Below are 23,199 nucleotides of genomic sequence, written 5' to 3'. Positions count from 1 at the left end.
ATGAAACATTTACGTTGTCTCTACTTTCCTCCAAATAATAAATGTTTAAAGTGTTTTCAACATGTAAAATTGGGAGTTTAGTTCCACTTATCTGGAATAAATATGAGTAAGATGATCTGAATGGGAATAAAACACTCATAGTTATTGTTTTACCAGCAGACTGATCAAGAGGCGTCTCCAAAGTCAGAGTCAGAGTGGGAGTATACAGAGAAATAGTGGATGGAGTAAGGGACTAGGCAATGCAATAGCCTCCAGAGATAGAGACAGGACTGGGATATATGTACATTTGCAACGCGGAGCTAAGGCATTGACAGACTTTTCCTGCTGGAGCTCAACTGTTGGCTCAGTTTTTGGATTTTCAGAGATTTTAATTCGCTGAATTAAAAATTCCAAAATAATTTTTAATATAATGGTGAGTAGATTTCAAATTGTTATCTTGAAAATGCTATACTGTGGGCTTTCCCTTTTCTAAAAGAACCGATCCTTTTTCTTTAGCGTTTTAATAGCAGGGTAGAAAGAGTAATCACCACCAGTCACCTGTGTGGTGTTGACTTCTTATCTGCGTTAGGACACATCCTGTGCTCCTTTCACCTGCATCATGAAAACTCATCAGAGAACTTGGATGTGCAAAACAGACACAGTGTCATAAATGCTGTTCAGTACATGATGTTTTTGTGTTTCATAGTAAACACACAACTTTGGCTTCCACTCACGGGGGGAAATATGAAAGGAGCTGCTCTTTTGTGGAATAATCAAAATGCTGTAATTACTAAACTTTCTTCATATCTTTGATTCGTGTGTTTAGAGGAAATGCCAGTTAAAAAAAACCATTTTAGGACGTTGTGGAGTGTCATGAAATTCTACAGCACATAACAGGATTTTACCTTTGCTGCTGTGATTGCCATCTGAAGATGAAAACACTATCAGGGTGGCGGCAGAGAGACGTAAAACACATGTGAGTTCAGAGGGCAAGTGTTCCATGAGGGTTTGCATATGCATGTGTGACCTCTGCAGGTCTCAGGTCAACCATATGAACCTGGCTCTGTGCAGAAGTGTTGATTTTTTATTAACTGAACACATGGAAGCTGCTGAAGTTCTCATTTGGGAATCCAAAACAAAAGTTTTATGTTGCCTTCACGTAAGATTGTTCCTGTATTGTTCTTTTCTCCTTTTTCAAATTTGAATATATTTGTAATTTCTACACTGATCACAGATATTTCTAAGACAGTAGTAAAGGCTGGAGTCTGAATATGACGGGTAACAAGTGGGTCTCTTGGGGAGGGGATAGGGAAGCAGTCTGGTGTTTTTCAGCCTCTCTTAAATCACTGTAAACCTCCTATGCAGCAAAGCATTCTCATTCACAGAAGCTCACTGACTTTCTTTGAATGCTTTAGGAAGCACAACACTGGTGTACTGTACAGCCCACGTCTTTAAACAGAGTTTATAGAACAGATGATGCTATTTTAAAGTGCTGAATATCTGAGAACAATCTCCATATTTCAAGGAAATTAGATAACAAGCATATGAAGAATATAAAGTGCAAAACACTATACAGAATATTGGTGGAATTGTTTTTTATTCTCTTGTTGACACTCTTTCCACAAATGTATTGCAAATGTCACAAAGTGTAACAAGTACATTTTCATTCTGCCATATCATAAGTTTATGCCAAAACTTATTTGATTTAAACTGCATTAAACTGAAATTACTCAACGTGCAATGTATCAGTTGCAATCAGCCTCACCTTTCGTGTGCAGCTGGTCCCAGTACAAATCATTCCCAGATACTAGGTGCTTCACCTTATCACAACCAACCACGCTTAGCGAGTCATGTGCCAGATTTTGTGTTTATTATAACACAACGCTGTGGCTGTAGCTCAGGAGGCAGAGCGAGTCATCTACTAACTGGAAGGTTGGTGGTTTGATCCCTGCTGCCCCAGACTGCATGCCAAAGTATCCTCGGGAAAGATATGGATCCCTGCATCCCATTCAGTGTTAATGAGAATGTCAGATAGAGAGGAATTAGACACAGAAAAAGTGCTTGTATGAATGTATGCGTGGATGACGTGTGTAATATAAAGTGCTTTAAGTGCTCTTGTAGAGTAGAAACGCACTTTATAAGAACCAGTCCATTTATAATGCAGATTTCTTGCCATGTTTCTACATGTAGACAAACATATATAAAATAAATAGTAGGTTCCTCTATTTGGCAGCTTCTCTCTCTCTCTTCTCCATCTTTGCTCCCTGGTGATCAGGTTTCTACCCTACTTGCACTGCACTGTGGAAGTGTTTCTTCTGGATCAGCTCTTGTTTTTGTGCTTACGTCACTCTGTTGCAGTTGTCGTCTTTCATCACAATGAGGTGTCTGGCTCTTGGCCTTTTCTGCCTGTTGTGGTGTAACGCAGCGCAGACGTACAGACGCCGCCCCAGACCCATCACGGCAAGAAGCAACACAACTTTCCCAATCAAAGCAGTTGGTAGGTGATTAGTCGGTTACCACAGCATTTCTGTATCAGTTTTGCCATTTCATCCCAAACTCATCCCAAACTTCCTCATTGTCTTTGATTTTAGAGAATCCATGTAAAGCCATCCCGTTGGATTTCGTCTTTGTGATTGACAGCTCCAGAAGCATCCGTCCCAATGACTATGAGAAAGTGAAGACCTTCATCATCAACCTGCTTCAGTTCCTCAAGATTGGCCATAATGCAACACGGGTCGGTCTGCTGCAGTATGGTAGTGTGGTCCAGCCCGAGTTCTCCCTCAGCACCTACACCACCAAGAGCGAGGTAGAGCAGGCAGTGAGGAACATGGAGCACCTCGCCACAGGGACCATGACGGGTCTGGCCATCCAGTACACCATGGAGACAGCCTTCACCGAGGAACATGGAGCCCGACCAATGAACTTACACATCCCACGAATTGCTATGATTGTGACTGATGGAAGACCTCAGGACACAGTAGAGGAGATTGCAGCTCAGGCAAGACAGGCTGGCATCCAGATTTTTGCTATTGGAGTAGGCAGGGTGGATATGAACACACTGAGGGCCATAGGGAGTGAGCCGCACTCGGAGCATGTGCATCTGGTGGCCAACTTTAGCCAGATAGAAACCCTGATCTCTGTGTTCCAGTCCAAACTGTGTGGAGGTGAATAATCCCGTCTATTTTAAGTGTCTCTCTTTATTTCTAAAATGCATGTGTGTCTAATCATGCTTGAGTGTTTGTGAATGTTTTTGCGTGCATTAGGTTCAGACATGTGTGAGGTGGTGGACCATCAGTGTCAGCATATCTGTGTGAGTAGCCCTGCCTCATACAGGTGCAAGTGCAGGGAAGGATACATCCTAAACCCTGATGGCAAGACGTGCACAGGTAACCCCCTCCCTTCTGTTATTTACATAGCTACAGTCTTTTAACACTGCCCAAAACTTGTACAAAGGACCTGATGATGGTCTGATGGCTTAAGGACCAAAAATGGATCACGTGACCTTTTGCATAACAGATTTTGCCCATCTGGCCACCTTATTTTCATTTTTGGTGTACTCTCACGGTTTGGCTGCAAAAACAATCACTGAAACCCGCATGTTGCCTTTTTACACCAGACTGACACAACTTGCGACTCATGAGTTTCACTCAGATCAAAGCAAAGTAAAATGGGAGTGTCAGTTTAAAAAGTCTCACTGATTGGCTTATATTTAGTTTCTGCTGTCCCTGACTGACTGGTTACTGCAGGTTTCCTTCTGCACACTGAACTGTAGGTGATTGTTCTCCACACTGTTGCAGCTGAGGACACGTGTGCTGTGGTGGATCACGGCTGTGAACACATCTGTGCAAACCTGCCTCGTGGTTATGAGTGTCGGTGCCGTCCAGGATATCAACTCACCATAGACCTGAAGACGTGCAACAGTAATATTACATTTTTTTACTCATAAGAAACTGTTTTATTCAAATTTCATGACTTATTGTTAGAGTCATAATGGAAACACAACTTGCTTCCTGCCACAATGTTGTGTTTGTGGAGTAAAGTGTTGGCTTTAAATCATCATATATAGCAAGTAGGAATAAAGTACAATAATTTATCTGGTCTTGGATAAAGGAACTCAGCGTCATGAAGCCAACACTGCCCAAAGGCACAGTCACCGTGAGAAGTTTTTTTCCTACCAGTGATGTCTGTTAACCCACTGATGGAAAATTTTCCCTTTGCTCCTTCGGTGGATGTTAACAAAAAGCAAAGTGGGGGAGATTTCCTGTAGAAAGTGTGCTTTTGCAATCATCAGTGCAGTGCAGCTGCTGAAATGTAGAGGTGTATCTGGAGTGTCATAGTATATCCCAATCCAAACAAGAATGAGTTCAATCATCACAGTGGGTTCACACTCTGCACCTTTAGAGTGGATTTTTTTTTTTTTTTTAAATGAAATAATTAGATTTTGGCATGTTTTTATTAATCTGAAAAGTCTTGTCATAAAAAAACAACAAAATAACCAGTGAAAAAGTGGAATATCTAATAAGATATTCACCCTCTCCAGGAATAGACCACTGTGACCTGGGGAATCATGGCTGTGAGCACAACTGTGTCACCGTTCCAGAGTCCTACATCTGCACATGTAAAAGGGGCTACGTCCTCAATCTCGATGGCAAGACCTGCAGCAGTAAGTACTTTTTTTTTTATCATTCATAATGCGGCAAAATAAAGTGAAAACACAGCAAATATACAGCATCTTATGAAACATTCAAACGGTGCTGCTACAGCAACCATGACATAAATTTCACCCAATGCGTTCTTGCAGAAATCGATCACTGCGCCGATGGCGCCCACGGATGTGAGCAGGAGTTTATGAACACAGAAGACAGCTGTGTATGCAAATGCAGGAAAGGCTACACACTCAGACCTGATGGGAAAACCTGCCAAAGTAAATTTAGTGCTTTTTCATATTTAACTAAAAAAAAATAGCTCCACATTTTCTTCATATAGAGAGCATAGAAAGCCGCCTGTTTTACATTGCACAATGCATGTAAAGCTTCGTACATCTACAACAACTGTCTGATACCATTCCAGCCAACTTTGAGTGTACAGAAATTGACAGATTGGTGGATGATTCTGAGATGTAAAAGTGTCACATGACGTCTAGGATGATTATCTAGCTTTTTGGGTCTTTGGATTGCTTCTGTTTGTTCAGAGCTGAGAAATAAAAGAATATACAGGAAAGCCTGAAGAGCTCTTTCTTTATAGCAGGCTCTTATGTGCTCAGTATTTTTCAAAAAAATGGAAACTATTTTTACAATTTAATGCAAAATTTGCAAGTTAGTAAAAGTAATCACTACCTGTCTTTTTGTACTGATAAAATGACTTCCTCTAGAGATCGATCACTGTGCTGATGGAGCCCACGGATGTGAGCAGGAGTTTATGAGCACAGAAGACAGCTGTGTGTGCAAATGCAGGAAAGGCTACACACTCAGACCTGATGGGAAAACCTGCAAAAGTAATTTTAAATGAGCTGTTTCCATGTTATTGGTGCTGTTTTTATCCATATTTTTTTTTAAAGTTATTCCACATATATTCATACGTATAGAGCATAAAAACACCCAAGTATTGATTCATAGCTTGTCTAATAATGTGTACATTTGCATCTATTGTCTCATATAATTCTAACCATGTTTCAGCATATGGAAGGCATTCGACTGGCTGATGTAGAAATGTGTCACATTGATGTCTGGGAGGATTATTCAGTTATGTGAACTTACCTCTGTTTCTGTGTTCACTAATAAAATTAAAAAAAACAAACATAAAAACTGCAAGATGTAAATGTTCTGCGTATTTTTCAAATAATAGAAACCAGTTTAACCAGTTTGATCCACAATTTTTCATGTAAAAATTCAACACTTAGTTAAAACCTTCTGTTTTTGCTTGTTACCTAATTTCTCCTTTGTCTCTGTGATCCGTCAAAACGATTCCTAACAGAGATCGATCACTGCGCTGATGTCGCCCACGGATGTGAGCAGGAGTTTATGAGCACAGAAGACAGCTGTGTGTGTACATGCAGGAAAGGTTACACACTCAGACCTGATGGGAAAACCTGCAAAAGTAATTTTAAATGAGCTGTTTCCATGTTATTGGCACTGTTTTTTCATCCATCTTTTTTTTTTAAAGTTATTCCACATATTCTTCATACGTACAGAGCATAAAAACACCCAAGTATTGATTTACACCATATTTAATGCTGAGTACATTCACATCTATTGTCTCAATATAATTCTAACCAGCTTTGAGTATATGGAATAGATCTGATGTAGAAATGTGTCACATTAAGGTCTGAGAGGATTATTCAGTTATATGAACTTACTGCTAATTTTATGTTCACTAATACAATTTAAAAAACATACAGAAAAACTGCACAGTTCTTGATGTAAAAAATCAACAGCTAGTTCAAACTTTCTGTTTTTGCTTGTTATCTAATTTCTCCTCTGTCTTTGTGACCCGCCAAAACGATTTCTAACAGAGATCGATCACTGCGCTGATGGCGCCCACGGATGTGAGCAGGAGTTTATGAACACAGAAGACAGCTGTGTGTGTAAATGCAGGAAAGGCTACACACTCGAACCTGATGGGAAAACCTGCAAAAGTAAGTGCAGCTAAACTGTGTTTCCGCGTCATTGCTGTGGTTTGTCACAAAAACACTTTTGCTTATACCTGTAATGTGAGGCAACACTTGAATGATTTATATCATGTGTTATGCTGCAAACTGACATCCACATGCCTCTGTAAAAATGTTGTTAAAGCACAATAAGCAATGTAATAATTAGGGTTACCCACTCTTGAATAAACTTCTTTCACATTCTGATAACAGTAGAGGCTGTAGTCATGATGATGCAACACATTTATCCTCCACCGTTCATCACTTATAGTAAGAGTACAGTAAGAGATTAATTACAGATTTATAGATTCACTGCATTGAACTGAGTCTTGAATTCAGCTTTATCTGAATTTGATTAAAAGAACTTGGCAATAATGGAAGCACTGCTCTCCTGCAGAGATCGATCACTGCGCCGATGGCACCCACGGATGTGAGCAGGAGTTCATGAGCACTGAAGACAGCTGTGTGTGCAAATGCAGGAAAGGCTACACACTCAGACCTGATGGGAAAACATGTCAGAGTGAGTTTGAGCTCATTCGGTGTCATAAATAATAACAGTTTCTCCATCAGAGAATTGTTTAACACTTTCTAGTGACCCATGAATCACAACTGTAATGTGAAAACACTGATTGCCGAAATACTTCGGAATCATTGTTGGGGGTAAGTGTTAAGTGAACATCACATACATGATAGATGTTGAAATGCAGGCATTGGGTGGGTTAAGCATAGAACTACGTTTGAATCTTTTCAGTAAGCTGTGTTGCAGTGAGTCTTATTATTATTTTTCTCTGCTTTTACTAGTTTTCTCTAGAGGCATCTCATCTGCAGAACTATAACACTCTGCACAACACAAGTCAGAAAAATCTTTATAGGAGACAAAAATAAACCAAATTCAGAGTGTGACGTTTTTCATCTGCATGTTTTCAAATGTTTCTATGATTGTTTATGTCCCCTATTTGGGTATTTATGTGTTGCATAACTTCGAGTGTGTTTTTGAACCCAGTTATGAGGTCAGTGCTAATCCATGGCTCACCAAAAGATATATCTTTTCCCTCCCCTGGATTAAGGGATATTCTGTTTACCACCACACAGCATTCATAATGTCAGAGAGTTATTAGACCATTAATTGTATTTGTAGCCTCACAATATATTATATAAATGCTAATTCTGCCATACACTTATATGTGCTACAGCAACATCATGGTAATCTTTGATTCTGTGTAATTAAACTGAAAGGTCTGGATCTGTGTCAGACAGTGCACCATGGCTGTGAGCATCAGTGTGTCAGCACCAATGATTCCTACATCTGTAGATGTTTTGAAGGATTCATGCTGGCTGAGGATGGGAAGAGCTGCAAAAGTAGGATTACTCTTATACGGACTGTTTTCTTGAGAATAAAATGTGAAATAAATAAAGGTATATATTTTAAATATTCTTCTTTTTCCGGCAGAACCCGAGTGCAGCGAGGGAGTCATGGATCTTGTGTTTGTGATTGATGGCTCCAAGAGTCTGGGCCCCAACAACTTTGAGTTGGTCAAGCAGTTTGTAAACAGCATTGTGGACTCGCTGGACATTTCTAAGATGGGCACTCATGTGGGTCTTCTTCAGTACTCCACAAAGGTGCGCACAGAGTTCACCTTGGGCCAGTACTCCACAGCACAACACATCAAGAGTGCCGTGAACAGGATGCAATACATGGGAAGGGGCTCCATGACTGGCTCAGCCCTGCGCCACATGTTTGAGTCTAGTTTTTCAACCAAAGAAGGCGGCAGGTTCAACATTCCCCGTGTCAGCATCGTGTTCACTGATGGACGATCACAAGATGATGTTTCTGAATGGGCCACTAAAGCAAAGAATTCCGGTATTTCTAGTCATCCCGATGTACGACAACCTCAGAGTATCCACTTCCTAATACAAGTTTCATGTTGTTATGATGCTTTCTGATACTTTTCAGGGATCACGATATACGCTTTGGGAGTTGGCAAAGCCATCGAACAGGAGCTGAGAGAAATTGCGTCGGAGCCAGATGAGAAGCACTTGTATTACGCTGAGGATTTTGAAAAAATGGCAGAAATTACAAAGAAACTCAATTCCAGGATATGTGCAGGTACTCCACACAAGGCAGAAGTACAGGAATCCCTGCAAGGGTCTCAAAAATATGTGTGATCTTTCTTAATAGATGAAACTAATGCTATGTTTGAGGCTATTCAGGTAAAGTGGAGCTATAATAAGGGCAGGTTGGTGAAAAAATGTAACGTTACTGCCACCTATCTGCTGCTGCCATGGTAACCTGTGAGCAGAGCAGCCACTCTGTGCAATACCGTCTACTGTATTATATCAAGTAACTCATCAGTCTTTTATGCTCTGCAGTCATATGTCCTCCCTGCATGTCCCTCACATTCTCCACAGGCAGAGACAAGAAAGCAGAAAAGGATTAAGGGAGAAAGGACGAGATAAGAAAAAGAATCCAGGGACCGAAAGTCTTTCACAACCTATCAACTTTTCTTCTGCAGATAAACCATCTGATGAAAACATGTGCCAGTGTGAAAACATGATAATGTTTCAAAACCAAGTCACAGAGAAGCTGAAGAGCCTGGTTCAGAATAATATCCTTTTGTGCTCACTGCACAGTTACTAATGCTCAGGATTGCCACTGCCAAACTATTTCATGTGTCATTCATGTGTTTTGTTAAGTGTTTTTTTAAAACCTTGAACACAGTTTGTAGCTAAATTGGATTATTCCATTGACGCTCACTTTCGTTTAAGGACAAGTTTTAAAATGTAGGTTAAGTGGGGATCAGACGCTGGTTAATCCCACGATGTCTCTTTTGTCCTGTGATCTCAGAAAACTCTCATTATGCGTCAAAAATTTCAATTATGACACATTTTTAAAGGGACCCTGGTTCCTCATATTAAACTTGGGAGCTCTCTAATAGGCTGACAACATTTCCAGGGTGTAGCCCTCCTTTCATCTTACGGCAGCTGGTAGAGGGATAGCTTTTTGGGAAAAGTCTGCATAGATCAAATTTATATACATATATGACTTGTGATCAAAAGACTAAATTTATTGTTGCAGGTAATCAGCATAATAGTTGCTTCATAGAAGGTTTTAAAACTTTGATTAGGAGCAGGCAGAGGCTGATAAATACCAGATCTGTCAGCTGATTACTCAGTTACCTCAATCACACTGATGACATGACAGTATAAACAGCTTTGAGGGTGGCAAATGCATTTTTACTTACACTACATCAGGAAATCCAATCATTTCCCAGTAACAGGTCTAAAACTTCACTGGCCAGAAAGGTATAAGTAACTCCTTAACATGCCTACTTGCAGCCATGTCAAAGAGGCTGGAGACTCTTGAGAATCAACTTGTGCATAAATGAAAGGTCGAGACTCATCAGTCTCTACTCTGCGGCATCTCCAGGATCCCTTTAATCCTGCTCAACACGCTATGATGGAACATATGCAAATGCAGCTCTTCCTACTGAAGATATTTATAAGCTCTTCTAAAACTACAGTGTATTCCTTCTGAAGTATTGTTAATGTTATGTAATGGAATATCGCATAATTAACTCTTTGTACAGAAGACTGGCAAATAAACATTTTACACTTCATAATTTTGGTTTTTTAAAAATGATATTTTCACCATAAACGATTCTAAGCAGTCATCTATGGCATTTAAACTTTTGACTAAAAGTATAAAAAAAAAAAGCAATGGATTCATTCAGCATTTTTAAACTTTTGCTGGTTTTGCTGACGAAAAATAATTACAACGATAAAACTAAAAAAATATCTACTTATTAAGAATTTGCTATTATAAACATGACCACAAGGTGGTGGATCTCATCCAGAGGGGGCACTCCTATAGAGGGGAGGACACACGCACACACATTTCATGCACATGTTGCCTCCTCCTCCTGTATGAATAGTGTGACTGTGAGCAGGAGGCAGTCAGGGAGCATTCAGCAGTACTGCCTGCATTGCCTAGCTGCATGGTCATAACACATCGTTGTCTGGGGCAAGAGGGCAGCAGGCCATGCATGAACACACAGACAGACAAGGGGATATAATGGTGCTCAGTTACTCTTAGGAACTGGAGAGAGTTCAGCGTTCCACGTTTTCACTGCCAAACAGTCTCTGAAAACAGAAAGCGCTGAGACTCGTGTTTGCTTGCTCCTATTCCAAGTTTTTGATTCATCTCAACCCATTTTTTCCCCCCCAAACATGGGGTGCTCCTCATCCAGTGCACAGACCGTTGATCAAGAAAAAAGACCAGGCACAAAGCCTGAGGAGAGCAATGGAGACACAGTGGGTAAGTAGTGATCATGAGTATGTATGCATTTCATAAAATGTATACAGTGGTTGCTCCAAGGCTCTGTTACTTTACTCAGTCAGGTCTTGCTCAGGGGTGCTGCTGCTGGTTGCTCTAGTACATGTTGTGCTTTCTCACTTATACTCTGCTAGGCAGCATACTTTAGTACCTCACGGAAGAAACATTCACGCTTATCCACTTTATCAAACCCATAAGTGGTTGTTATTATTTCTTTTTTCATTGAATCATTTTTAACTCATCAGAATGATGGTTGAATGTATCAGGACAAAACAGTGAACATCACTATGTTTTATTGTTGAAATGTGACCTGAGAAATTTGGAGAAATTCTCAAAAAGCGTTCCCTAAAGATAATTCAGTGTTTAGATTTGCTTGAACCCATCGGGGGTTGAGTGCAGCTCTTAAAGCATATCGCTGTGTGAAAGCCAGCTGGGAGTGTTTAGGGGCCTATTTGCAGCCTGAGGCAAATCCAGACAGTTTTGTACTGTAATGGGATCTTTAACTGATATTTCAAACAGTAGTTTAAAGAAATAAAATCAAACAGATATGATTGCTTGATGTTTTAAAATTTCCTTTATCAAAACATGCAAGACTTCAGTTATAATTAAGGAGTGTCTGAAAGTTGCTCTTTTACAAGCCTGGACACTGATGTTCTGATATTCCTTTTTGTGGAACCGCACAGCAGAGCTCTTAAAAAGTTTTGCATCCAAAACATGCAGTCCTGCTCTCTGTGTAATTGCCCTGGTTTGACAGGTTTTGCATACAGTATATGTGCTCCGTATTCAAGCCTGTGCAGAAACCCATCAAATGGCCTGCCACAGCCCATGATTGTTCATTCACGGCTCCGTACAACTTTGTGACACATGTCTTGGCCATGCCAGCACAGCTGCATGTACGGCATGTTATCACTGACATTCCCCACATACACACACGCAGCAGGACACACGCAGGCCTTGTTAGAGAATGTGACAGCAGTTGAAAGATGTAATCTCGCTTTTGAGGAAGTAACCTGAAATGTTCTAAACATATTCCTGCCCGCCACAGTTTCTTTTTGTGAGGTGTTCCATTTCCCCAGTGCCACTGCACCGCTCTTGTGTCACAGTATTGTCTCTCCTGCCAACCAGCTTGAGTCACCTGGAAAAGCATGGGTCTCTTTTCCAGGCTTTTACATCATTCCGGCAAGAAAACCAGTTATTGTGCTCCTTGCCTGGGCGGGCTTTTTCTAAATGTGTCTGAATGGGTGGAGGTTTTAAATCGTACAGTATACGGTCTGTCTGACAAACCAGCTGTGTACCATCCAAGCCACCAATGGTCCCATCCCCAGTCTGGGCCCCTGGTCTGTGTGCCCCCTCCCCCTCCTCCCTCTAATGGCACTGTTTTGACTGGGATCTCTGTCATCTTTGGCTGTGAAATCATGTTGACACACAAGTCATCCATGCCTGGAGTGGCTGTGTCTGTCTCAACCCAAACACACACATTCGCATATTTTTTAACACAAGTTCTCGGTTATTGTCCGGACAACAGTTTTCTAGTCTCTGTTGATAGTGGGTGCCGTTGATTAAACAGTAGGACCTGGTGGAAAACCGATAAAAATATCTGAAAACACCTTCACTCTTATGCAGTTTTACACTATTCCCTCAGTCACCATGTTAATAACAACACTGAGCTCACATAAACACCTCTATGCATTGCGTGTTCTTCCACTGGCTCATTTTCATTCAAGTTGCCAGGCCGTCACATTCCCTTCCACCCATCACTCTCGGCCCTTTTTGTGCTTCTGACAGACAAATAAAATCAGGAAGCTGCAGCGTCCAAACTATCCACCCATTCAGCTAACTGAACCCTTCTGCTTGTGAACAATATCCTTTTGGTGTTTTAGCTGTGAAATAAGACAGGGCAAAAGCTGTTAGGCATCTGTGAGTCCCGTAACTGAGATGTGCATTGACGTTTCTGATATTTGAGTCCAAGTATTCAAGCCCACTATTGTTGCATACTGCAGCCTGTTCACACCCACAGTGTGTGGAAGAGCAGAGACTGGGGAGGGAGACTAAAGGTAGAGACATCTCTTTAAATTCAGCAAGTCATCATCGCGTGTATTGTTCTTCCTCTGAGAGTGCGTGTCCTCAGGGCTCTAGACAAACACGAGCTCTCAACTACGGAAATGAAAGGAAGTTTTCCTCAGCACGCATTCTGTGTGCCCCTTATTGCTAATTTCCTTTCCCCTGCGTTTCATGTTAACTTGATTTAAAAGTTTTGCTCTATTGATAGGTTTAGGGTTTTTACAGTTTTAGTGGTCCACATATAGATGCAATAAATTTACAAAACATTTTTTGTGTGGGAATAAAACAACTGGGAAAGAACCATTAAACACGTAACTACCTGAAGAACCTTCTACAATCCTTCTTTTGTTATTCAGTATTGTCATGAATTCAGTGTTACACACTAACATGATTGTCATTAGCTGAGCCCGCTGATCAATGCTGAACTTGTGTCAGTCATAAGTCTTAACTGAGTTCTTCATTTGTCATCTCTGCATTGACAGCAGTCAAAAACGGCATCATTGCAGAAGATCCTCAAACCATCGAGGACCAGATGCAGCTTCCTGTGCAGACTGCGTTACCCGATGATCTTCAGAGGGGTGCTGATGATGAAGCTGAGGCTGTGTTAGTGGCCCTGGAGGCCCAAGAGGACCTTGGCTCTGGGGAGGACCTTCTAGCTGCTTCTGAGGTAAAGGAAGAACCTACTGCTACTGAAGAGACAGCGCCAGAGGCTGCTGCTTCTGCTCCTGCTGAGCCTGAGGCTGCTATAGCAATTGTTGAGGCACTACCCCCGGCTGAAGAAGCTGCTCCTGTAGAAACTGTAGAGGCAGAACCCCCTCCTGAGATTGAAGCTTCTGTTGAGACTGCAAAAGAGGCCCCTGCTGTTGAATCATCAGCTGAAGCGGTGCAGGCAGAGGCCTCTGCCATCACTGAGGAGGTGGTTGCAGTGCCTGTCGCTGAACCGGTTATATCTGAGCCAACTGTGAACCCAGTTATTACGGAAGAGGCTTCAGCCGAGGCTGTGGGGGCGCCTGCTGAAGTGGCTGCACCTGCGCAGGCATCAGCTGACAATTCTGAACCAGAGGCTGCTTTACCTGCACCAAGCGAAGCTTTAACAAAAACACCAGCTGAGTCTTCAGCACCAGCTGAAATTTCAGAACCAACTGAAGCTGCACCACCTGCTGAACCCTCGGTGCCTATTGAAGCTGCAGAGCCGGTAATAGACACAGAGATTGCTGCTGCAACTATCCCAGAGATGCCAGCGTTACCTTCTGTCACAGATGAGACCAAAGCTGAGCCACAGCCTGCTGCCGAGGAGCCTGACAGACCCTACTCCAGCTCCTGCTCCAGCAGAGGCACCCGGCACCGCAGAGGATGCCCCTGCTCCAGCTTTAGGAGTTGAACCTGCTGCTACTGAGCCGGTCCAGAATGCAGAGGTTCCAGCTCCTGCTCCAGCTGCTTCAGAAACCCCTTCTGGGGTAACCTCAGAAGCTCCACCAGCCTGTGTCACCCAAGAGTCCACTGCAGACAGTGTAGCAGCAGTGGAGGCTCCTGTGGTTGAGCCCACCCCTGCAGAAACTGAAGCACCTTCAGCACCAGCCCCATCTACCGATCCAGCTCCTGAAGATTCACCAGGTGGTATGGACCATTAATGGCTCCAGATTACCTTTTCTTACTTACCTTTTCTTTCTTACTCGTCAAAACAGATTTTTGGCACAGTTTTGGCACAGTTCATACTCTGCAATTTGCCACGGCCACATGCCCTGCAGAGTAAAACTAATAAGAGCTGAAGGATTACAACTGGGTTTTAGAGGATGATAGCTGCCACTGAGCCTCTTGAGGGAGTTTATAATGACAGGTTTTCTTGTTGATTTATTTACTTGACTAAACACAGAGTTGTTTCACTGATTAACCTGTCACGCTAAATTTCACGTAAACCCATCATCCTGATGTTGGAGACAGTTTTTGGGTGGAGGTCAGGCGCAGCAGCATTATTGCCGGTTGAAATAGCTGCAGAACTCTATGCAAACATGTGATAGACGCTGAGCATGTAGGAACAAGCTCAGAGGGGGATGAAAAAGCTGAGCAGAAACAAACCTGGTAATGAGTAACAAATGGACAAGAGTATGTTTGCATCCAAGTAAACAATTAACGGTCTGTCAGGTGGTCAAACACCAGATCTATCTTGTTGCAACACATACGGCCAAAGCAAGAGACTTCTGGTAATTAAACACACATGTGGTTAATAACCCCAAACTCTCCATATTCTAATCAACCATCCACACACTCCTCTGTGTACTAATGTGACTGCTTGGAGCTGACAGGATCAGCGGGCTATTGTTGGGCTGTGAGGCCGAACAGATAGTGCAGTGTGAGAAACAGAAAGCACACACACTCAGAAAGAGAAATGAAGGCTCGTCTTGAAAGTGTCAATTATTGCACAACAGCTCCAGTCAGACAACTCTCACTCATTGTGCTCTGTTATGCACTGTCTACAGACCGATCATGCCCTGCTGCTTTCAATTATTTGACTATTAAAACACACCGAAGTTAATCCTGCAAATTTGTGAAGAAAAATCATTTTAAGGGCTCATTTTGAAGGAAAAATCGAGTCAACTTGATTTTGAATGCACAGTGATTTGCCCGTGATTTGCAGGATTTTATACCTATACATTTCATTACAATGTGCAGTGACTGAGTTAAAACTTCAGAAAGTAAGCCTTTACATTTCTACACTTTCTCTACACTTTACTGGGTAACCTTGCATATTAAATCATAATGCGCACCTCCAGTTGTCACCAGTGCTTTGCAAGGCCTTGCACACACGATCTCTTTTTTGACCTTCACCCGACTCTTTATGTTCAGAGAACATGTTGTACTTTCAGGATAGAAACAAGCCTCCACGCAGCACGAGACGAATGGACTTCTGGCATGGAAGACGTGCTGTACTGCATAATTTTTATGAGAATTTTTTGCTCGAGGCTATGTACTAGTTTCTGTGTTTCACGTTTATATATCCTGGTTGGGACTTCAATCTAACTGCACATGTAAGAATGAGAGGGGCTGTAAGGACAATAAAAACACAAAAAAGCTGTTTATTTAATGGTTAATAATTAGTTTTAGGGTAAGACACTAAGGTATGCATTATTTCACTGAATACCCTCCACAAGGATATAGAAACAAATGTGTGTGTACATTGTAGTAACTTGTAAACGAGTTCAGAGGGACTCATGCTGTTTTGTATTGGTTATAAATTTGGCAGTTATAAATCCTCAGAGCCAGTCAGTTTTGACATTATCATAGTTAATGAAAATGCCATGCTAATGTTTGTGTCTACATATATATGCAGTGGAGTCTGCAAGCGAGGTGTCTCAGGATACAGAGGGTGAGAAAGCCAAAAAGGAGGACTGAGTTGGTAAGAGCACAGCCACAAACCAAACTATAATCCAGTGCAAACTCTGAAGGATTAGACTTTTCTCTGCAGTCAGTGCATACTTGTAAAAAATAGTCTCCTACAGGTGAACTGGATGCATTTTGGTAGAAAAAACAGAATTAAGTTGAATTCTGTTTATACTCAGATACAAAGGTAAACTTGAAGAGTGAAAGTGTGAGTCAGATGCTGAAGTGCTGACATGTTTTTTTCTTTTCCTTTTAGAGAGAAAAGAATGCAACAAAACGCCCAAAGCTACCACTGTAAACCTACTGGAAGGAAGACAAGATGAAGTAAACAGAAGAATAAAACAACTGATTTTCAGTTTTGTCTCATCAGCACTCACCAAACTTTACACCACATTTCCTAATATTCACTGTGCCTTAAAAACTTTCCTTAGAATCTTTCCCATATTTGTATATAAACCTTTTCAGGAGAGGAACGGGAGGAGTATGTGTTTTTTAATGGGAAATCAAGTCTCTGGATCCACGTACTACACATGTGGCCTGTGACAAGAGGGTGCAGTCCTCTGTAAAATCTGTCAACTCTTGCTAGCAACTCTTTTGAGTTTCGAAGGGCAGTGTGCTGAAATACAGGGAAGGATACTCGGTTATTTAAAGAAGCTGCTTCTGAGGAATACAGCTGTGAATAAAAAACTTAAAGAACTCAAAACTGACAAGAATACAAACCTGGAATGACACACACTGGCTAGGTGTACACTGTACTTAGGCTGTATTAAACTGATTTGTAATTGGTTGAATTTCTAGTTTATAATTCTGACATTAAACCATATATATTTGTTAACTGTTTGCACATTAATTGCAGCCTTTCCAAAGGGGCTCATTTATTCAATAGGAATGACAGTAATAAGTGTTGAGTAACTCGGCACACATGGTTTCAATATTTCAACATTTTATTGGTTCACATTAAAGTGTTTTGATTTGCTTAAATGAAAAGTGGGCAAAGATCACGTATGCAGAGGGTTAGCACTTATATATGCTTTTATAATCAGTCGTTGGTGGGTTAAGGATACAGACGAGGCCATGTTGCTGTTCTGTGAAACCCTTCTGTGGTTGCTCCGTAGCTGGTGGGTGTTTGTGAACTTCTCTTTCTTAAAGTAATGAACCTTCCAACAAAAGGAACTTCGGGGTAACACTGATGTCATACGCTTGTCAGTTTTAGATTGAGTGCATTACACTGCATTGCCTAGTGGGCAGAATATGTAACTAATTAGTTCTACATGCTGAGTTTAAAAGAGTAAGGGCATTAGAAAATTACTGCAACCTCATAAGATGTGATGATGCTTTGGGAACACTTTTGTTTTGATCTTTTTCATTTCACTTCTCACTCCCTGTAATATATTCATTTTCTCTGACCGTGTCTATGATTCTGCTAACCTGTTAGTGTACAGAATAAAGTTTTACTCACTAATACTCTGTCTCTGTAACTGAATTGTGACTGGAGATTATATTGGCTTTTAGTATATGGTGACCACAGTCTCTCCAAGACCTCAGTGCATACTGTAGTGTGTTTAGAGAAGCATACGTACTTAAAACCACTCAAGCATAAGACATCTGAATAGTCACAATACTCTGTTGCTGTATTAGAGTGTGGCGCTGGGGATAAAAGGCGCCCTGGTCCGACTACATCCTTTAAATGAATTCAGGCTTTGCATACGAGCTGCTCGCTGCTCTTCTTTCCCCCCCCCCATACCGATATTTGACTCACCTGCTGACACACTGCACCATGCATGTAATGAAGCATGTGAACACGGAGTACCAGAATGAGAAGCTAAGTCTCTCTGAAAATAAAATGATTATTTTGGAATATTTAATACTTAGTATGCACATGAAGACTTGAACTGCTGTTTTAAAAATCAGTTTGCGTTGTGCAGTTCCAACAGGCTGAAGGTTTTTATTTAGCCCCAAAGTATACTGAGTGATTCAGACACATTAATCCAACAGGAGGAGTTAATCACTGAAATCAAATCATATAGTTCTTTATGGGTTTGCAAGCCTGCAAATAAACAACCCATTCTGGCATGGGTTAACCCTGTTAAACAAACTCTGTTCATAGTTATTGCAGAATTGCTGAGGACTTTTTAGTGTACATGAGACAATGTGAGATTACAGTGATCATCTACAGGCGGTTTTCTTGACATTAAGAAGCAATTAAGGAAAATTAAAACCTTTTATTATTCAGTTATGCTCGATCATCTATCACCTGGTACAAAGAGAGAGGATACACTGTCATGATGACAACACAGGACGGTAGTGTAATCCAATCCAACAAACAAGCTTAGGTACTTCTCAGCTATTGTAAGTGAAATGTGAGCAGAGTGGATTTAAAATGCAGTGCTGTCTTCAAATACATCTCATCATTGTCAGTGAGGGAGGAGAAAGTGCTCCACACCTGACTGCTGTTAGTCTGCTAGGTGACCTGTGGCATGTTAAAACAGCGCTAAATCGCTGATGATACTAGACCTATAATTACATCAGTTTCACACTTTTCAGTGGTTTTAGCTCTTTCTAGTTTTTGCTTGTTTAATGTACTTGTTAGGAAGTGTCGGTCAGAGGGCCCAAAACAGCAATTGCTTCAATTTCAACCAGTCCACCCTGGAGAAAGAGACAGCATCAGTACGGTGAGAATTGTGGTTTTCTGTTGGGTTCAAAGCACAAAAGAATAACTGCATAAAAAGTCTTTGTCAAGTACTCACTCGAGGGAGAGCAGCGACCTGATAGGCAGCCCTGGCTGGGAAGTTGGTGCTAAAGACTAAAGAAAGCAGCTGAGTTAGGCCACCAACACATTTACACATACAGACTTTCAATGACTCAGACACAGATACAGAACCTACAGAAGCTTACAGGACTGCAAAGCAGCCAATTAACTACTAGTACCTGGCATTTATAGTGTTGTCCTCGTCTGACATGCCTTTATATCAACTGATAAACCAAGCAAGCTCTTTATAGTGACTGTCAGAGTAGGAGAAACACAGGTGTGCGAGTACACAAATCAGGGCTCTACGTCATCATCAGTCAGCTTGAACAAGCAGTTATTCATCTTATTAGTTACACTTTTGGGTTTACATAAACCTGCAAATAGCACTGAATCAACAGAACATTTGTCTTTGTGACAATTTTAATCTGCACAACAATTTAACTATGTTCACACATATTAGACACAATATACATCAAATATATAAAATTCAGTGTATAATTATCATATATATTCACACAGTTTCATCAGTACAAAAACCAAAACAACACATTATTAGATGCACAATGGGAAATGTATTACAATGAAAAGCCGCAGCAATAATTAAGACACATTAATGAGTTACTACAGAGTGTCCTTGATTTTGCTGGGCACTGCACTACAAAGTTATCTCTGGTTATCTCTCTGTTATCTGGATTCACTGAACCTAACACTCGTGATCACAAAGCTGGTTATCCACTCACTGAGTTAACCAAGGGTTTCCTGATCGAGGTATTTATTACTGATGCTATTAAAAAACTTTAGACACTCCTATTCTCAGAGGTCTGAGGGATCTTCAAGTAATGGTGAAACTATTTTCTGGAGACTTGACTGGTCAGTAGGTGGTGATTTCATACCTGTTGACCTCTAATATGGAAGCACAAGTTACCATGGCGATGTACCCTGGTAAGAAGTGAACCACATTTGTAGTACAGAAAACCTGGGGTTAACCCCAAAGCTACCTGGATAAGATGAGTTCCTGTTTTGTAGTACAGGCCTCTGCTCAGGCAGCAGAATTTATGCCATTGTTGTTCTTGTCGGTTCATGTAACAGCAGCATAGCTGCACCCAACTTCAACCATAGCAAAAGCCTAATCAACCAGAATAAAGTGAAAACACCTGTGACTTGGTGCAGGGCCTTTAAAGACAGAGGTGGACTGAAAGAATAATCTGATTTGACTGTACTGATGTAATCACGGATAATGGACTCAACACAGAGTGCATCAACCTGGGTGCTTGGATCAGTTGATTGTAGGAGCAATACCTGATTTAACTGGCATTAGAAAAATGCCCAGTTATCTTTTCTACCATACTACTTAAACAATGAAATGGATATGGGGGCTTTGTGAATAGACTTAAACTTTTTTTTATTTAATCTATGGAATGTCAGATGTGGCAGTCTGACATTTAGATTAAGATTAAGACCCGTTGGTGGGGGAAGCTCAGGTTTCACTCTGCTAAGTGACTCAGCAAATGTCAGCGCTCCCTGCCAGTGTTTCTGCCCCTGTGTTTCTGAATATTTATTTCATAATTCAACTTGCTCTGGAGTTTCCACAGCATATTTAGAATATAAAGAGGCAAATTCAAGCCCTAGTTGAGTTATTGTAAAGGCCTTCTGGGTGAATACATTACTGGAAAATTAAAGAGTCTATAAAATCTGCTTGTTATGCAGCAGCGCTGTACGTCGTCTGGACTGTGCTGACACCTGGTGGCTAACGTTGTATTGCAAAGTGAAAGCCAACAACAGCAGATAACTCCAAACACATACTGATACACGTTAATGACTGAATCATTGATACTCACATTGCTTGTACACGTCATTGACACTGGTGAAGTCGTTCATATCGGCTAAGAGCACTGTGGTTTTGACAACTTCAGGAAGTAACAAGAAAAGAAAGAAAATAGTGCATGATCGGGTCTGTGGTTGAAAAGTTGAAAGAATTCTCCTGTGCACATGCAAAGAAAGGCAAGGCTCTCTCACCGTTGGTGTAACCACACCCAGCAGCCTTGAGTATTTCAGCCATATTCACCAGAGCCTGAAGAAACAGAAGTCATGTACACGATTGTGCAAAAGTAATTCTCACTTTTGATGACTTTCAGATCCTCATTCAGCCTGCAGGAAGGATGCGTTGGACCAGTCTTAAATTTATTCTGCAGCAGAGAATTAAGGAATTAACCTGGAATTGGCCCCCCGCAGGAAAACTGGTGGGTTTTTTCAAAAGGCACTATTTTTAAAAGCATTGTCACTAGATTTTCTTTTAAATAATGGACTGCATTTATTCACACTGTAGCAGCCTCCCAATGGCTTGGTTGTGAGCTCAACTCCATTGCATTTATCTCAGCAGTTAGGAATTAGGAACATCTACTGATATCTGGATCGCTTTCAAGTGTCGCTGTACTCCATGTTCATGAATGAATGAAGGAATGAATCAGTGATGATGGGGATTCCAGTGTCACCTGTCTGGTTTGAGCCTGAACACCACCTTCCACCAGCTGTCCACTGGCAGGGTCCATTCCCAGCTGTCCTGAAATATACATGGTTCGATCCACCACCACCGCTTGGCTGGAAAACACACACAAACATGCAAAGACAAAGACTTAGCTACTCTGGGTTTATTTCATTCACAGTGTTAAATCGTATTGTCCTTTCTGCTGATCTTTGCTAAATAAAGATTTACTAATAATGAAGGAAGTGAGGTTAAAAAAGTTGTATGTTTGCTTGACTATTACGTCACTTATCTCTCCATGTGTAGGGTTTTAACTGAGGGTTGTTTTTTGACGTTTATTTCCTTTTGAATAATAGATTCATAAAATTGCATTTATGCATCTTCCCTGTTTTAATAATATATACACAGCTTCTTTTCTCGATAAAGAGAACACTCTCTATACCTGTGAGGAGTCTTGAAGTCATTTTTCTGTGCCCCTATTAAACATATATTTGGGACTGCTTACCTGCATTTGTACAGTAACTGTAAAATTAGAAGCATCATGTCTCAGAGTGATGCTGAAAATAATTAATGCATTTATTTCTTCTAGGTGGGACTATTGTAACTAATTATTATATGGATGTCCTAAAAACTACCTAAAAAGCCTTCAGTTGATCATTGTATCAAAGTATCATATCACCCCAATAGAGCACTTTGCTCTAGACGACTGGCATAACTGTGTTTCCTACAATGTTTCAAAGCAGAGGTTTCAGCTTCCAGGCCCTTCTTCTGTGGAACCAGCTCTCTGTGCAGATGTGAGCGACAGAAACCCTCTCTGCTTTTAGGATTAGGCTTAAACTTAAGTTAGAGCTGGATCAGGAGGGTCGTTTGATTGTTTGGGGTCTTCTCTGTATTATTTTAGGCTCTTTACCATTTATAACAATATAAAAAAAAAACTCGAGGCGACTGGTGTCGTGATTTGACGTCATATAAATAAAATTAAACTGAATTTAATTAATGGCAGACTAAAGTACTGAAAAACCTCGGGCACAGTTTGCTGTTTAACATTTTAGTGGTGTGTAGAGTTTAAAGTGCAACATCCAAAAATCTGAACTTTGCTCCCAAAAGCTCTGAGAGCATATGCTATCCCACCTCTCCCAGCAGCAATCTTATGGACGAAACAGTGAACTCAGTATAGCTGTATTACCCGATTAAGCAAAAAAAGTCGTGGTGTGTCATCAATGAATTGGCAGTCAGTGCTATTAACAGTCCAAATGTAATGTAGGTTGGTGCTGCGGCAGGTGTGTGCCAGCTGCAACTTTAACCTTAGGGCAATGATTCAAAGCTCTTCTCACCTGTACGGACCGATAGCAGCAGGAGCTTTAGCTGTGCTGATAATCCTCCTGATTAGTGCAGCCATTTCACTGGAAATCTATCGGCCCAAGTGAAAGAAGTAAGTTGTACAACAGAAGGCTGCAAGCAGAAAAAGCGCTGATGTCAGAAGGGCGTCAGAGCTGCTTTACCGTAAAAGACATATCACATGCGCAAACACATTTCCCTTTACAGATTTTAGTTCCAAAACTGGTCACCTC

General features: G+C 41.1%; 2 protein-coding genes across 2 annotated transcripts; one reads left to right on the top strand and one right to left on the bottom strand.

Annotated features, from left to right (window-relative positions):
- The first annotated feature begins 172 nt into the window (after positions 1-172).
- On the top strand, positions 173-17,861 carry LOC120722124 (matrilin-2-like). Its single transcript, XM_040012956.1, is given in 18 exon segments — positions 173-412; positions 2,338-2,476; positions 2,571-3,155; positions 3,249-3,365; positions 3,777-3,899; positions 4,520-4,642; positions 4,781-4,903; positions 5,351-5,473; positions 5,953-6,075; positions 6,491-6,613; positions 7,023-7,145; positions 7,862-7,984; positions 8,076-8,486; positions 8,580-8,732; positions 9,139-9,231; positions 9,956-10,940; positions 13,502-16,413; positions 16,654-17,861. Coding segments are annotated over 16 exon segments (2,541 nt in total). The 5' UTR covers positions 173-409; the 3' UTR covers positions 10,012-10,940; positions 13,502-16,413; positions 16,654-17,861.
- Positions 17,862-18,535: 674 nt separating this feature from the next.
- On the bottom strand, positions 18,536-23,105 carry LOC120722122 (2-iminobutanoate/2-iminopropanoate deaminase-like). Its single transcript, XM_040012955.1, has 6 exons — positions 22,963-23,105; positions 21,639-21,744; positions 21,163-21,217; positions 20,985-21,053; positions 19,145-19,200; positions 18,536-19,043 (listed from the first exon to the last, which is right to left on the bottom strand). The coding sequence occupies exons 1-6, from the start codon at positions 23,025-23,027 to the stop codon at positions 18,984-18,986; spliced, it is 411 nt and encodes a 136-aa protein (XP_039868889.1). The 5' UTR covers positions 23,028-23,105; the 3' UTR covers positions 18,536-18,983.
- Positions 23,106-23,199: the final 94 nt, after the last annotated feature.

Source organism: Simochromis diagramma, unplaced genomic scaffold (genome assembly GCF_900408965.1).
Source record: "Simochromis diagramma unplaced genomic scaffold, fSimDia1.1 OVJJ01000618.1, whole genome shotgun sequence".
NCBI lineage: Eukaryota > Metazoa > Chordata > Actinopteri > Cichliformes > Cichlidae > Simochromis > Simochromis diagramma.
The sequence above is the reverse complement of the archived record's forward strand: the minus strand, read 5'-3'. Positions and strand labels throughout refer to the sequence as shown.

Excerpts from the sequence above, each read along its gene's own strand:
- LOC120722122 (XM_040012955.1), bottom strand. The coding sequence starts at position 23,027 with ATGGCTGCACTAATCAGGAGGATTATCAGCACAGCTAAAGCTCCTGCT. Across the intron at positions 21,745-22,962 it reads GCTGCTATCGGTCCGTACAG|CCAAGCGGTGGTGGTGGATC; the intron begins GTGAGAAGAGCT and ends TGTGTTTTCCAG. Across the intron at positions 21,218-21,638 it reads TTCAGGCTCAAACCAGACAG|GCTCTGGTGAATATGGCTGA; the intron begins GTGACACTGGAA and ends CTGTTTCTTCAG.